This window comes from Styela clava, chromosome 10 (genome assembly GCF_964204865.1).
Source record: "Styela clava chromosome 10, kaStyClav1.hap1.2, whole genome shotgun sequence".
Classification (NCBI taxonomy): domain Eukaryota; kingdom Metazoa; phylum Chordata; class Ascidiacea; order Stolidobranchia; family Styelidae; genus Styela; species Styela clava.
In genome coordinates this window covers 6,800,620-6,816,125 of record NC_135259.1, presented here as the reverse complement: position 1 = coordinate 6,816,125, position 15,506 = coordinate 6,800,620, and the positions used below count along the sequence as shown (strand labels likewise).

General features: G+C 33.9%; 2 protein-coding genes across 2 annotated transcripts; one reads left to right on the top strand and one right to left on the bottom strand.

Moving 5' to 3' along the window:
* Positions 1 to 2,493: 2,493 nt before the first annotated feature.
* On the bottom strand, positions 2,494 to 5,890 carry LOC120337297 (kelch-like protein 24). Its single transcript, XM_039405047.2, has one exon. The coding sequence runs from the start codon at positions 5,679 to 5,681 to the stop codon at positions 3,918 to 3,920; it is 1,764 nt and encodes a 587-aa protein (XP_039260981.2). The 5' UTR covers positions 5,682 to 5,890; the 3' UTR covers positions 2,494 to 3,917.
* A 6,671-nt stretch (positions 5,891 to 12,561) lies between these two features.
* Positions 12,562 to 15,506, top strand: LOC120337309 (bile acid-sensitive ion channel-like). Its single transcript, XM_078117177.1, has 6 exons — positions 12,562 to 12,584; positions 12,680 to 12,877; positions 13,672 to 13,879; positions 14,584 to 14,770; positions 15,139 to 15,278; positions 15,410 to 15,506. Exons 1-5 carry the CDS (start codon positions 12,562 to 12,564, stop codon positions 15,237 to 15,239), a joined length of 717 nt encoding a protein of 238 aa, XP_077973303.1. The 3' UTR covers positions 15,240 to 15,278; positions 15,410 to 15,506.

Below are 15,506 nucleotides of genomic sequence, written 5' to 3'. Positions count from 1 at the left end.
TGCTATACTTTTTAGCCACACCATACTTTTTTTCGTTCATATTCATGGTTTATCTACCAGATAAAAACGCATTTTCAATAAGATAAAAAATCTGATCAGGTTTTATAATTGATCCATACCCTTTATATACCCTAAGTATGGCAGCAACTCCAACCAAGATTGCAAAATTGTTAAAAATTCCTCATGCATTACTGAATAATAGAAAATTGCTTTCTGATTATATCAGCTAGGTATTCAGGCGAAGATTGTTTTTTGGATCTTGCATTCTTGTTTTAAAATCGGTAGCTGACCCAATTATATCTTGTACTAATTCAATCTATTAGACCAGTAGTTCCAATCATTTTGATGGAGATGAACACCCAATGTAAGCTTTCAGAGGCTCAAGTAACACTTGTGCAATTGTTCAATAATTGTCTGAATTGTAAAGAACTACAAACACATTCAAAAACAAAGCTAAATGCCAAATAAAATGATCTTTAAGGTGTAGAAAGTTTATTAAAAGTGGCAAATCGACAGGCATTTAATTTTACATCAACTATATACATATATCAATATAGAATACTCTCGGATTTGGATGGGAACGTGCGGAACCCCTGGACTATATTGTCGGAACCGCGGTTAAAAATTACTGGATTAGATACTGGTGCTTTTCAAAAATTTTGCATTACCTCGTAAACGTGGTCAATCGTAATCCTTTTTCAAGGCATGGTGCAATTACATAACCCGCTAAAATTTTAGATTAGTTGTTTGCTTGACACCGATCACTATTTATAAAATGGTATAATATAATATTAAAGAATTCACTGGTAACCGGAAAATGGCACGGAAGGGTGACTTGTGTAATATGTTTCATAAACAATACAACATACGTTCTCTTTTGTTATATCTAATTACTAAAATAGCGTCATTCAACGTGCACGAGTCACATTCTCGAATCCTTCAGTCATGAGTGGCCTCACAAAATTTACTACATGAACAGTCGCAGATGGAGTCAGATGATAGTGTTAATCTTGTCTTCCTCACGTATTGTGGCTATGTAAAACCCTAACGAATTTTGGTAGGCGCAGCAGTGATAATACATGAATAAGTTATTTTAGCTACGTCTCAAACAATTTTCAATAAACTGTTACAATACATTATTTAATTTATAACAGAATATCAATAGAACGTGGTTCAAAAAAAATTACCTTCATTGAAGTCAGTTCTTAAGGGGCAAAGACAAAAGTATTAACCCTGTATGTAAAACTATAACAGCACGATAAAGGTTATTCAAAATCGTCGAGCGCATCGGCCGATGTCGTTGTAACGATCGGCCTTGAGGCTGAGACAAGTACCCTTATATATATTTGAAAATATTCAGTAATCATGTCTTAATACGGAATATCAAATTCTCACCGTCAATGTGAATGTATCTCAAAAGCTGACATTCGCGATTTATGGTTTTAAAGTAAATTCTGTATTGGAAACTTCAGCTTCTTACTGAGAATGTTTGCAAATGTCGCTAATTTCCCGATTCATATTTAGACCCATAATATGATATCCGCGTCCATCGATTACCTGTCCTAAGTTCTGGAGTCGCTCCCACATTCTATCGAATGTTATTCAAAAACCCTCGCTTAAAGATTCACGTTTCCACTCTTCAATCCGCTAAAATTGGAAACAACGGAGTCTCTTCTATTCCAGTTCATTGTTTTCCCGTAGTTTCCCGTAGAGGATAATGACAATTTTTTACACGACAGTATAGGAAAAAGATGGCTCTATATTAGTTTCCCCATACCAGTACTATTTAACGAACTTCAGCGGAGTAATTCCCATCTGACGCTTTCAGATGTCAATAGAGCCCATAATAGATTGTAAGTCCAAATGTTCGTATTGCAAAGTTGCACAATCAATTGATTTAAATATATTAAACAGGGGTTCGCAAACTTTTGGTGTTACGGAGCCCGTAAGGAGGTTGACAATTATTCACGGACCCCCAATTTAAATTTTAAATATAAATTAAACGAAAAGCACATTGTTACTTACCGATAAATGTTTCTGAGTAAGTGAAAATGACTTCACTTAATTTAAATACTAAACTTTATTTAATAGAGTTAATACAAGTCATGAATAAATCTAAATTTCACGGATAAATTATATATTTATATAATTATATATTAATTATATATTTATATAATTTATATATAAATTACTTCAAGAACCACTGAGCTATTGGAACGTTCAACTCAACTGTCTGCTTCTAACAAGTCTGAGGATATCATCAAGTTCCAAGATGACGTGGCTCTAATCTTTCCTAAGATCCAGAAGGCAATTAGCAGGCTGGAGATGTGTGAAAAGCAACAGGGTGATTTAGAACAGTGGTTTATAAACTTTTTGAGCCGCCACCCGTTGAAAATTTTTTACAAACTTCGCTCCCCCTTTTTTTTATGAAAAAATGCTTTTGTGATGGGCAGATTGCATTTTATTAAGATGGCGCTGTAAAAGTGTTGGTCTCATAGCGTCATTGCTCAGATTGTTTAGGCTTAAACGCATCGGAGTATAACTTTGCTATTCACTGTCGTGAGTATAAAGCTCAAATAGTGGTCATCATACATTCTTCGTTTTCTGCTCAGTTCGCAATACCCGGTAAAGTCAAACTAAGTCTTAAACCCCAGACGAGGTTTGAAACGTACATTATATAAGATGGGACGTTTAACCAAGAAGAAGTGGTACATGTTCACTCACATAAAATACTTAATAATCTCACACACATAGCCGCAGAGAAATTATAAAGTAAGAAAAGGCGACAAACTTACGATATATTACATAGTAAACAAAAATAAAAACAGAGAATAAATAAATAAAAATTAATTGCAACACCATATTAATTGCCAACTGCCACTGCCAAATTGATGGATTTTCTAAACGGCAGTGAACAGTAAGGAAAATGTTCTATTAAAAATATATTGCCAATATGGTCCAACCAAAGTCGCCAGAATTGGGTGCATTGTAAACTGTACTCATTGAGATTTTAACACCAACCTTGGGATTTTTGTAATGGCAATATCTTGCTTAAAAATAATATCAAGTGCTGGAAGTGCAACTCAAATTTCCGATTTCATTTTTGAATTTTGCCCTATTTAGACGCTACTGTAGTCAAATTTATTAATTCTGTTATTGCTTCTATTGACAGATACAAAATTAGTCAAGGAAGTATTTTGAAAAATAAACAAATAGCTCGCAGCGCCTCTAGGTTTCTTCACAGACCCCAGGGGATTAGTACAAAACACTTTGAGAACCTATGTTTTCAAATATACACTTCACTTCAATCATAATACAAGTTATGCTGTTGAAATCTCATTAGGTAGTGCAAGATAAATGAAAAACACTATTATTCTCATCACTCTTAACAAAGCCCAAAAACACGTCCTCAATCTTTTTATCACTTAGCCCGCACTACATATAGGCATGTTTCTTATAAATCATCAAAAAAAACAGGCCAAATTGACCTGTTTTCATTAAATTCAGTATGCTAATAATACAAAGAAGTTAATTACCATTCAGAATAAACATTCTATATTTTCTACACAAGATTTAGTATTATACACATCCACAGATAAAATGTTTCATGAAACATGGGTAAATAATTGAAACCGTTTTTTTTTATTATGACACTATAGCGTTACATGTTGGACTTTCTTCTAAAGACACGTCTTATATATAACTGATATTCCTTTATTGTGGATTATAAGTGTATATTTTGACTTTCGATAACATTATATTATCATCTAGCTAAATTTGAGTAATTCCGCTGAAAAATTTAAAATTGAACATATTCTGTATTTATATTTGCAAAAATTGAATTAGATATAAGACAAATATTATTTTCATGTTTTCACTACATTACTACTCATTAACGCTGTAATATTGTCACTCATTTATTGCGTCTTACATCCCCCTGATTCTACCGAATTCCCAGATGAGAGCCTATCCTTCGGATAAATGCATGATTGCACGAGTCCGGGGTATATTCTGCCTTTTGAGATAATAGCCCATTTGCCTGAAATTACGTCATATAATTCTATAGAATTATCTTGTTCGGGATTGCCATCCTCATCCCTAGCTCCTCCGACGACATATATCTTATCATCGGAGACGCAAGTTGTAGGATCATCCCTCGTTACACACATATTTGTAATACTAGTCCAAGTGTTAGTATCCGGGTTGTAGCATTCTACTGTACTCAGGTATTTCTTGTCCCATTCTCCGCCCAGTACATACAACTTTTCACAGGCATACGCCGCTGCTGATCCATTTCGTTCTTTATTCATGGAAGCAATTTTTGCCCATCTCTTACGTAGCGGGTCATATCTTCTTGCTTGATCCCACTGGCAAAAAGTCCCAATTGCACCTCCGACTGAATAAATAAAATCTTCAGAAGAGGCGGCACAGAAGAACCGTAGCCGACAACCAGGCAGACGTTCAGCTTCCCACATTTCTTGAATGGGATCATAGCATAAAGTGTGATGCTTTACAAGCACAAATAGTTTGCCTTGAAACTCAATTACAAAAAAGTGTTCGTAATGAGGACTTCCACTTGGTTTGCGAATCCATGTTTCTCTTTTATTGTCAAATATGAAGAAATCACCATTATAACCCAGAATATATAGACAACTACAAATACTGCCAAACTTGTATTGTCCTGTTATAGGAGAACCAGAAATGCGACACCATCCCTTTGACCGCACATTGAAGGCATCAATTGAACCCTCACGTAGGTTCAAGCATGCTATATGAATATTTTTTGGGGTTGTTGCTGTGTTATTCATGATGTTTTGTCGCAATTTTGTATGTGGAAGTAAACTTTCCATCATAATATTCATACAGTCCACGGAGTCGTTCACAAGTGGATCGGTTCGTACGCTTTCTTGAAGAAATTGTGGACTTAGCAGATCCAGGTTCATGAGCTGAAAAAGGCTGGGGAAATTGTCTTTTCGATCCGATTGAAATTTTACCCACTTTGTAATTGCTTCCCACTTAATTCTTTCGGTATCTTCACCTGCACTGAAAAATTCGATATAATCTACTAGATCATCATGATCTATATATGGAAACATATCAGAGGCAACTATAGCTCTGAAGTTCTTTAAAATATAATTTTGTAACTCATACTGGTTTCGATTATACAACTTGGCTAACTTCAATGACACAATGCAAGTATCTGGAGATAACTCTTGGTTTAATTGATAGAAACATTTTTCAGCAAGTCTATCCAAGTTTATTAGTTTGGAAGCGTGAATAACGTCCTCTATTTCAGTAAGAGCAATTGGCATTTCTGAATGGTACATAAAAGCAATGCATTTCTTGATTGCATGTGGGTCAACTTCCTCCATATCAACACAACCATCTTTAGATTCCTTCATCTGACTAGACAGAATAAGACGAAAATAGTTAGATGCAGCAGCTATGATTACTCGATGTACAGGAAAAGAAAATTCTTCGACTTTGATAATAAAATCAGACGGAAATCCCAATTCTTCCAATTCTTCAACTTTTGAGATCTTTTCAATTTTTTCACAATCATCACTATTTTTGTTGGAATGCTCCATCTTGATATTAGAGCTTATTAGGCTGTGGAAACATGAAATAGCGATATATTGTCCACTGTTGTGTAATAAAAATGGAAGCCAGAAGTTTATCATTGTATTGATTTTGTTTAATCATTGTATATCAAAACGTTGTAGATGCCGAATTATTTCGCAAACGCAGCAACTAAATCTCAAGCATTCAAAAAAATGTAACTGGAAAGATATAGAGGGTGCGTAACGCCACATGTTTCGCAGAAATAAAATTCATGGCCAAAGAATAGGCTTCATTGGCATGTTGAGAAACGTTTCAGTATATATCAGTGAAATATAAAAACAACAGTATAGCAAACTAGGAGAAAAAGTCAAAGATAATATTACGGGAGAACAAATCGAAAGAAAGCAGCGAGGAATCGAGGATAGTTATCAAACCTGCGAGCAGAAACCCACGGTTCCAATATCTAAAGCATCGAAAAATTAATTGGAATGGAAATTTTTTATCTAAGATTAGGGGTTCCCAATATTCTTTATACAAAACGACAGAAATTAAGACCGTATCCCGGTAATAATTGCTTAAAATCTAAGCCATAGGTTTAGCTCATAGCCATAGCTCACCAAGTTTTCTCATTGTCTTGACCTATTACTGTAATATCAGTGTGGGTTTTATGAACTCACAGGAAACAAGTCTGAAAAGGCAGGTGCGAAAAATGTACAATACTATCAAAACGCTTATAGGCTACTCAGAAGTGTTTACCAAAACCTGTAAGCTAAAATTGAAAATTAGCCTTCTTGAACAGATTCTTGCAAGTTGAACAAGTAAAATGAACCGAGTACCGTAATCCAAGATGGTGCGTATAAATTTTAGCCAAAAGTTAACCAAAAAAACAAATTGACATCCATTGTGCGCGCTGCTACATCGCTCTAATTATGACGCCTCAATTTCTTTCGGTTGTGAATCAGTGCAAAAGAGTTCTTTCTTCTGCACAATATACAATATTTTTTAACCACGCCTCACGGAATCACCCTTCTAAGCAGCTAATCATGTAATCCAATACAAACAACGATAACAGTCACGAGTGGAACTGAACATTTCAACGTTCCGGATTAGGATCATGTTGAGTAGCACTAGCAGTAGCATGCTTCAAAAAACCCAGTATCAAATGCAAACAATGTATTCCGGTACAATGATCATATTATACAACGAGCAGAAACTTCCAACGCTTTACCGGTACTCATTATTTCATTGTGCCATGCCTTTTTACGTCGTCCGACAGCACGGTTTGTTGGATATGGAGAATAGGTAAACAGAGAAATACATAGCAAACACTTTTTTGTGCAAACACATTGATCAGTGTTTGTCATTTATCAAGCTCAAACATGCAAAAACCACCAGAAAACTTATTACAGCATACAAAAAGTTTTTGTATATGTACATACACTATAAGACAGGTTCGTCCAACCCGTGGCCCGCGGGCCACATGTCGCCCTCTGAAGAGTTCCGAGTGGCCCGCGCAGTATTTTTCGAAATTAAATGAAATTAACGTAACACGATTTCTCCCACATATTTGAGCCACAATTGACATTGTTGACTGTTTTGGTTAATTATTCAACGTCTTTCAAACGCGCGAGGGAAACGACTAAATGGAAATTTTCGAGACATCGCCTTCAATTTACTTCGGCTGTAGTGAACACTGATATGGACTATTTGTCCATTTCAGCTTGTTGTATTAAACCTCTCTTTACAACGAGCTATTGTGCAATCAATGATCGAGGAAAATGATATGAATAAATTTGCAACAAAATTCAATTCATTATGAATATATATTATCTTTTGTGTAGGCTTTGATCATCCCATCGTAAAATAAAAAGTGTACAGTATCTTTGCTACTGGCTCCGGTATACGTTTTTTATTCTGTTTGTATTTTGTTATCGTGTGTATGTTATTTTCGCGGCGAATGAAACTTCTAAGATTCAGTCACTGCTTAAAAATGCGTGCATATTGTCTTCAGATATTCGCAATAGCTTTGTGCAAAAGGAGCGTTTGATTCAGCGACGCGCAAATCATAACGTAAATCATAACTGGTGTATACATATATACTGTATTTAAGTTTGCGGCCGCAATGAGTTTCCTCATGTGAAAGTAGCCCGCGGCACTAAAAAGGTTGGACATGCCTGCTATAAGATTTCAAACTCTTCATGATGGAAAAAGTGCTTCTGCAAATGTAAGTGGTTTCGAACATTGATAAAACTTTGGAACATGCTCATTGCTCACAAGATTCTAAAACTTTCAGTCATTACTGTCCAAAGCTGCCACTGCTTGCCAGACCATGCTAACAAGGGTGTTTTCTTTCACTGCATGAGTTGCGTAAAATAGCAATAGTCTCAAAAATTCCCTTCTATTGATTGAATGTAAAATTGTAAGGCATGTGTAGCTGCTGAATTTTAATCTTTTTCTCGACTTGGCCCGAGGTCAACAAGGCCTACCCTTTCATTGGTTGCTGAATTGTATACTAAATTTTCTTTCACTTCAATGCAAATGTTTTTTCTATGACTGCTGCTTACTATATGAACTATTTTTTTCGTAATGCAAACTATTTTTTATGATTGCTATTTACTATGTGAGCTATTTTTCTGTAATGCAAAATATTTCCTATGGCTGCTATTTACTTTGTGAATTAATTTTTCTGAAATGCTAAATATTTTCTATGACTGCTGTACGCTATGTAATGTTTTTATTTTTCATATTTATTTTTTGTACCGGTTACCTTTTACTATATATTTTTCATGTTCTTCCATTGTAAGGCTTTTGACTTTGATTTCTCCCAAAACATGGTTGTGTATACCTGGGGAGGTTTGGAAAACATTCCTGTAACATTCAAATGGCTTTAAATGATGTATAATTAAGTTATTTTTTTAAATAGACTCGTTAAATCTTCCCATCTACCAACACAATCATTATAACAGCGGTTTATTTATTTGAAGGGTGTCTTCGATTGCAGGAGAAGTGAATCCAATTTTGCTTTAAAGACTAAATTATGTTACTAGCTCGAATATTCCAGCGTATGGTATCTTTTTCCACATGATTATGCTCTATTTAATTTGATTCGTTCGTTTCATAACTGTAAATAAAAAGTGTGATTATGAAGTTGTTTCATAATAGGATTTCATTACTGGTAGAATTTAGAAACTAAACCAATGAATTGACTTATAATTATTGTAAAAAAAAAAAACTCATCATCTACGTATCCATAAAAGATATCTACTGGTTTTGTAGAATGTATTACGGTGTTACAGCGCAATTTTTATATATCGCATGAAATACAAAATTTTGATCGTAGAGAAAATACGTATTGATTATATATTGAAGGTAAATTGAAAAAGACCTTACGAAACTCAAGTTTGCAATAAAACGCCATGGTACCAGAAAGCCTAGGGTCATATATAATACCCGTTCGTAGTCGGAAAAGGTGAGGAGTGGGCATGGTTCTTATTTTTCTTACTTTTGTTCAAAAAATAAAAGCATTATTACGGTGAATTTTCCAATTTAAATTTCTTTTTCTAAGTTTTTGATCGGTAAAGATTTGGGCCAAGTGAGTTATCCTATTATATATCGCCATTTTTTTATTGCAATCCATCTGAAGTTTTCAATACTTTACGAAACATTTTATATATATAGTCCCGGAACATCAGCTACCGATGGAAGAAAAAATGTCAACAGCAGGGACCCACAAAAAGAATTTCTATAGCGATACATCGCGATTTGGCTGAAATGTCATTATGACGATAATAGGAACTACGATTATCCTATTATCACCACTTATATAAATAATTTTCATTGCGCACGAAATAGCTACGGATTGCCTTGTAAAGTGTTTTATAAGTATATATGTCCATGAGAAAATTTAGCATACCACCCATACACCCCCACTTTTATTCATTTCAAACATTTTTGTGGTCATTAGGAGATTCGTTTTTCACTTTAAAGTTTTGTGAAATGACGTCATATGGCGGTGCTAAAGACTTGTGTCGAAATTGGGAAGTGGCGATAACAGGGTAAATTATCATTTCTTAATGAAAGGACTTGAATTTGAAATCTGTTAGTAACCCTTTAAAAAATGTTTAATTGATAAAAGTTTAAAAAAATTTTGAATCATGTTTTATTATAAATTTGAAAGCGACTTACAATTTACTGTCAAAAGTGATTAATGGTTCAAATATCTATATCGAATTTGCTGAAACTTGCGGTCACTATACCATAGCCTACCTTACCGCATGGTAAATTCGCCTGCGAATTTTATTAGTTGTTTCTGATTCTTTTGCTATTTAAAGTGTCGAATTGCTGTTTTCAATAAATACCCGATCCGAAATTCATGGTCTTCTGATCTCACAACGACTGTAGTGAAATTTAAACTGTGAACTATACGGCAATTGGATAAGTGTTTCTTGGCCGTTTGATGGTGCTCGTTCTATTAATGTACTGTTAAACAGTATAGGTAAGCCTACCATAAATCTTTTTGTAGTCGGTTTTTGGTTACTGCAACTCAATCAAAATACCATAAAAAAGGGAACAATTCGGCTAATTCAATCAATAGTAGAATCAAGAAAACGTCAATGAAAATGAAAAACGAATCGATGTTTACCCTGAGAATAATTTTAAAATGTTTACAACCTATCCGTTGGTAAAGAAATAATGAGGCCGTGTACAAATATATACGAAATCAAATGAATTCGGAAAGATACACATGCTATTGCAAATATTTATATTTTGATTTTATATTGTAGAGATATCCTGAGAAACAAATGTATTTTAATATCAGCAATTTGCTTTCCAATATAAACTGTACAGTATCAGTTTTTAAGCCGATTCCATGGTTAGATATACCTTTTTTGTTGTTATTTCAATGTAAGACAATAAAGACCACGAAGAGCATTGTAGACTGCATTGGAAACGCTCAATAGACAAGAATAGTTTTGAGCAACACAAGCATATGTTCAACTTCTTTCCCTGTGCTGAGACGAGTAAACAGATTCAATTGTTCTTTACTCCTGTGTTCCTTATCAATACCTTTTATTACCTTGCGACAAAAGGTGATAAAAAATTGAACACTCAGTTATATTGATCCGAACCGATTGGCTGTCACACCTATTGATCATTTGCAAACTATAAAAAGAAGACAGGAAAAATATGGTATTATTTCCGTTTTTTACCATTATATGACACATTATTACATTTATCTTGGTAAAATACAATCAATCGTCTCGATTCGCAAAGTTGCAATTTATATGGAAATATGTGGTAGCCAATTCGTTTACCAAATCAAATCAACGGTTTCTTTATCATTCCAATTTTCAAATATTGCAAAAAACATCTTTCAATTCCAGACTGACTTCAAAGTCTTGGATTGGAATGTGAAAATTAGATTTGAACAAATCATGAAGGTACCAATTCATATTACAGCGCAGACTTCAATAATTGATCACAACTTCCAACAAACTATATCGTGGAAATCCTACGACCAATTGATCATTTGTGACAATAAAAACAAATTATCACAGCTACAAGGAAACATAAATTATGAATATGGTGTCATAAATAAACAACGATGATTGGGGAAATTCCTGTAAAATTCTTGGGTTAACCATGTTTCAAAAGCCTAATGGCTTTACCAGTTGTCTTAGTTCCTGGGTTGGGGTAGGACGTTCCAGAAACAAGCACACAAGAGAACTATAACGAAGAGGAACTTATAACGAAGACATATTTAAAGAAGGTAATGACCAATAACATTGGTTATGTTCATGGCTAAATTTTGACGAAAGGATGTTGTTGTTGAACATCTCTTCTTGAGAATTTGAGTATGGCCACACGCACACTTTTCTGTGTGTGATTTGAATTTATAGCAGAGGAAAGTCACCAACGATAACTAAATGATAAGATGCAAAATTTGTAAATGTCCAAACTAATATGATCAGGAATGAACAATTTTGGCACTACGAATGTTTCAGTGACTAGAAGCATTGACAACCAACATTTCAAAGTCCAGTCCACTGGATCTAACCGAGTACGACTACAGAAATCTATCCTTTTTCAAATGAAAGTTCGATAACGCCAAAATTCGATATTAAGATGCCTGATACAAAAAACAAGAATGCTCGACAACAGCAAACTGCAAATTTAATCTCTGAGACGGACAAAGAATTTGTGACATCAACATCATGTCACGGCATATCATATTTTTGCACGGGTGAGAAAATGATCGTCCGTATAACATGGCTGGTATTAATTGCAGGTATGGTTTTAGAGTAATATATATATACTATGTTGTTTCAACTATAATATATTATTTAAAATTGAATTTTTTCAAAATATTCATTAATATATAAAACACAGTTGATTGGCACAGTTACTGCATTAATAATCACCAATCAGAAATTATACATGCATAATCATATAAATACAATCAATTATTGTATATGTATCTTGAAATTCTCCATTTTTGATATTAGCCCTTTATTTTGTCATTTTTGTATGCAATGAACCGTTCAATTTCCCTCACTTCATACAGATAGGTGGTGAATAAATTGAACAAAGGCTTTGAATTTTTGTATCTTGCATCGATATTTAGATAAAGCCGGGTATCAAGAACAAGGATACAATTAAACAATAAGTTACGAAAATTACTAGCATATCCCGCCATGCAATCTCTTTTGAAAAGTTGAAAGTTATTCCTGTTTTTGAATATGTCTATATGCTCAGATATTTCCAAAACTGTTGAACAATTATATAATCATAAAATATTAGCTAGTAGTTTCAACATTAAATTTACAGAAATCACATACCTCTGATGGGAAAATTTTGAATTTATACAATCTATTGTTTCACAAATCTTCACATGAAAAGATTGCAATTTAGTTTCAATAGTGCAATAAAAAATATTCATATATATTTTATTCAAATTAAAATCACAGATCGCAATGTCTATAACAGACGAATAATTTGATGTCTCTATCGTCAGCTAACGAGTACGAGCGTTAACAAGTTTAGACTAAACGCCTAATAATAGCTTAGATTAAGAAAATTTTAGTTTTTAATTTTGTTATCTATTTTCTTCACCCAGATGCTTTAAGCCTAGGTCATCAGTTCTTGATTTGAGACAGTTTCATGCGTTGAATCGTTTGACATCCCTTACCCAAATATCAAGAAATATAACAAAAGAAAACGAGGAAAAATTTGACGAGCTTGGTGACAATTTCAATATAACAGCTCATATCAACAAATATGGATTCTTTATTGGACCAGACATAAAGCGTTGCAAGTATGTGACTTAATATTGAAAATTTTTGTTATATAGATCCGGGTTATTGTTCATCGGTACCCCTCGGACAATATATTGATTCGTTTATGTACCCCCAAAATTTTTTCATAGTTTTGGTTGCTATGCTCAACTTGCTTTGATGCACAATTAATATTTTTATAGGTATGTAACTCATAATATCCCCCTACATTTGCTAAAATCTTCGAAATTGAAAAGTTCTCAACTTCGAAAAATTAACATCGGGTTTGAAATATTTTAGGGCAGATTAGAAGTTATGGAAAGAATGTCAATATACTTTATTCATAGTACCCCATTTAAAAGTCGAAATGTACTCCTGGGAGTACATGTATCCCAGTTTGGCAACTCTATTATAGATGTTCAGTCTATATTTTCGAGAAAACAGCGTGAGAACAAGACCGCTTATTTGTGTAATTCATGAAATTACGACACTTGTGATAGGCCAAAGTGATAGATTTATCACATATACAAATAAAGCAATAATACCATAGATACCAAGTGAGCAGCACCTAAATACATGGACACAAAGCCCAAAGATCGTACAAAAGTTTTCACATGACATAAATTAATAAGGTAAAATTTAGAGTGAAGTAGCGATCCCAGAAAAACTTGAAAAAAATATCGGTTTCTTTCATCATTTCGAAACGTTTAAAATTTTCAATCGTTTGATCCAGTAGCCGAGGAGAAAAGCGACAACAACGGCGAAATGATACAAGGTCCAATTCGAAAATAATAATCACTGTTGATATATTTGATATTATTTGTTTATGCACCAGATATAGATCAAGATCTTGTCGTCAAGAGGAGTTTACAGAATCAATATCTTCACTCGGTAAATGTTTTACCTTTAATAAGGAAGGGAGAGTATTGGACCAAAACGTTCCCGGCGCGGGAAATGGTTTCTCTATGGAAATCGACGCCAAGCAAGTGCGATATACTGAAGAACCTATGCATGGTATTATGGAAGCAGGCATCAAAATTCAGGTTTAAATTTAATTGTTCTAATTATGCTCTAAGAAATTTTAAACTAGAAAGCGATCGGAGACCGCCGACTGATCGATTTGCGGTTTCGATACCTGATGAACGCACATGCAAAATTTGGAGCAGCCTCGCTTTCGTGAGATATCGCGTAACATACGAAACAAACAAACAAACAAACAGACAAATACCTATCAACATACTTACCGACCGAGATCGATAAGTCACAACCATTGTTAGCGATAGTATCTGTATCTTGGTCACAATTTATAGGTAGTGTTCGATTCCATTTTTGTTGCCAAACCAGATATGAAGTTTCATAAACGATTTTAATGATATCCTAAATTCTCAATTTACTTGGTTTAAACTCATTTTGTGAATTACACTCGTTGTATACATACAACTCTAAGGCCGAGCTAATATTACGTTTGGGGGCACTTTGAAGCGTCTCCATTGTCAGAACTTGGTTTAAAATGCACGTGTCATTCTATTAATGTGAATGCATGCAGGTCAGGTGTCCTATAGGTTATTTACTTATGTTCTCAAGATAACTCTTACTCAAATATAAAACCTCAGTTTAATCCGAGATGAGCCTGCTATCTACAACCATTTTTTAACAAAATTGCAATTGTATTTTCATATTCATCAATCACGAAATTCGAATAATTTTACAAAAGGTATGCCAGTCTTGATGATTCATATAATCACAGGTTCATCCTAGATATGAAATTCCTGACGTGGAAACATTCGGTATAGCGATACCAACAGGAATAAAAGGATTACTTGCTGTTAAAAGAACAGATTACAATTTGATGTATGAACCATGGGGAAGATGTAATACGACGAACGAACAATTGAAATACTTCAACACATACACTCTTCACAACTGCGAACAAGGTTGCATTTTATACATTTGTGGTTTTCTGTGAATCGTTAGTTTTTAATTTCATCCAACAATCGACATTGATCCATTCACAATAGATAAATTTGATTCCTGCTTGTAGTACCTAGATATTTACCTTGCTACAAACTGGTCCCGATAAAAATATTGACTCGATGTTCGCCTATTTTAACTGTCAGGAAAACAATTGCGATTCCTATTAAAAGTGATTGGTTCAAAATGACCCAAACCTCGCTCCAATATACTATATTATGAATGCGTTTGTGAGCATCAATATGACCTATTAATATAAATTTGTAGATGAAATATTAAAATGAATTAATGATGTAAACTATATGACTAATGGATAATAATATCATTTTAGAATGTTTCACCAAATTGTTAATTCGCCAATGTGGATGCAGATGGCATACGCAACACTGGGCCAAAGAGGACGCAGATGAATGTACACTGGGACAAGTTTGAAAATGTGCCTCTCAATTTCTATTTGAACTGAAACAAAATGTGAGTACTACGGTTGAAATATTCAATATATCTTACAGTACAAAACTGTACATATGTATAAACTATATGTTGGATTTTATTATAAAATTTGCATAATGTAATTTAAATATATATATACTGTTTCAATATAGCGATTAGCCGATCAAATTGGTACAGCAACATTCAAGTTGGAATTACATGTTCAAAATGGATTCTTCGACATATATATGTTTTTTGACTTGATTTTTT

Coding starts and splice junctions, on each gene's coding strand:
- LOC120337297 (XM_039405047.2), bottom strand. CDS start 5,681: ATGATAAACTTCTGGCTTCCATTTTTATTACACAACAGTGGACAATAT.
- LOC120337309 (XM_078117177.1), top strand. CDS start 12,562: ATGTCTCTATCGTCAGCTAACGA. Junction 12,585..12,679: donor TCTCTATCGTCAGCTAACGA/GTACGAGCGTTA, acceptor TTCTTCACCCAG/ATGCTTTAAGCCTAGGTCAT. Junction 14,771..15,138: donor TCTTCACAACTGCGAACAAG/GTTGCATTTTAT, acceptor ATATCATTTTAG/AATGTTTCACCAAATTGTTA.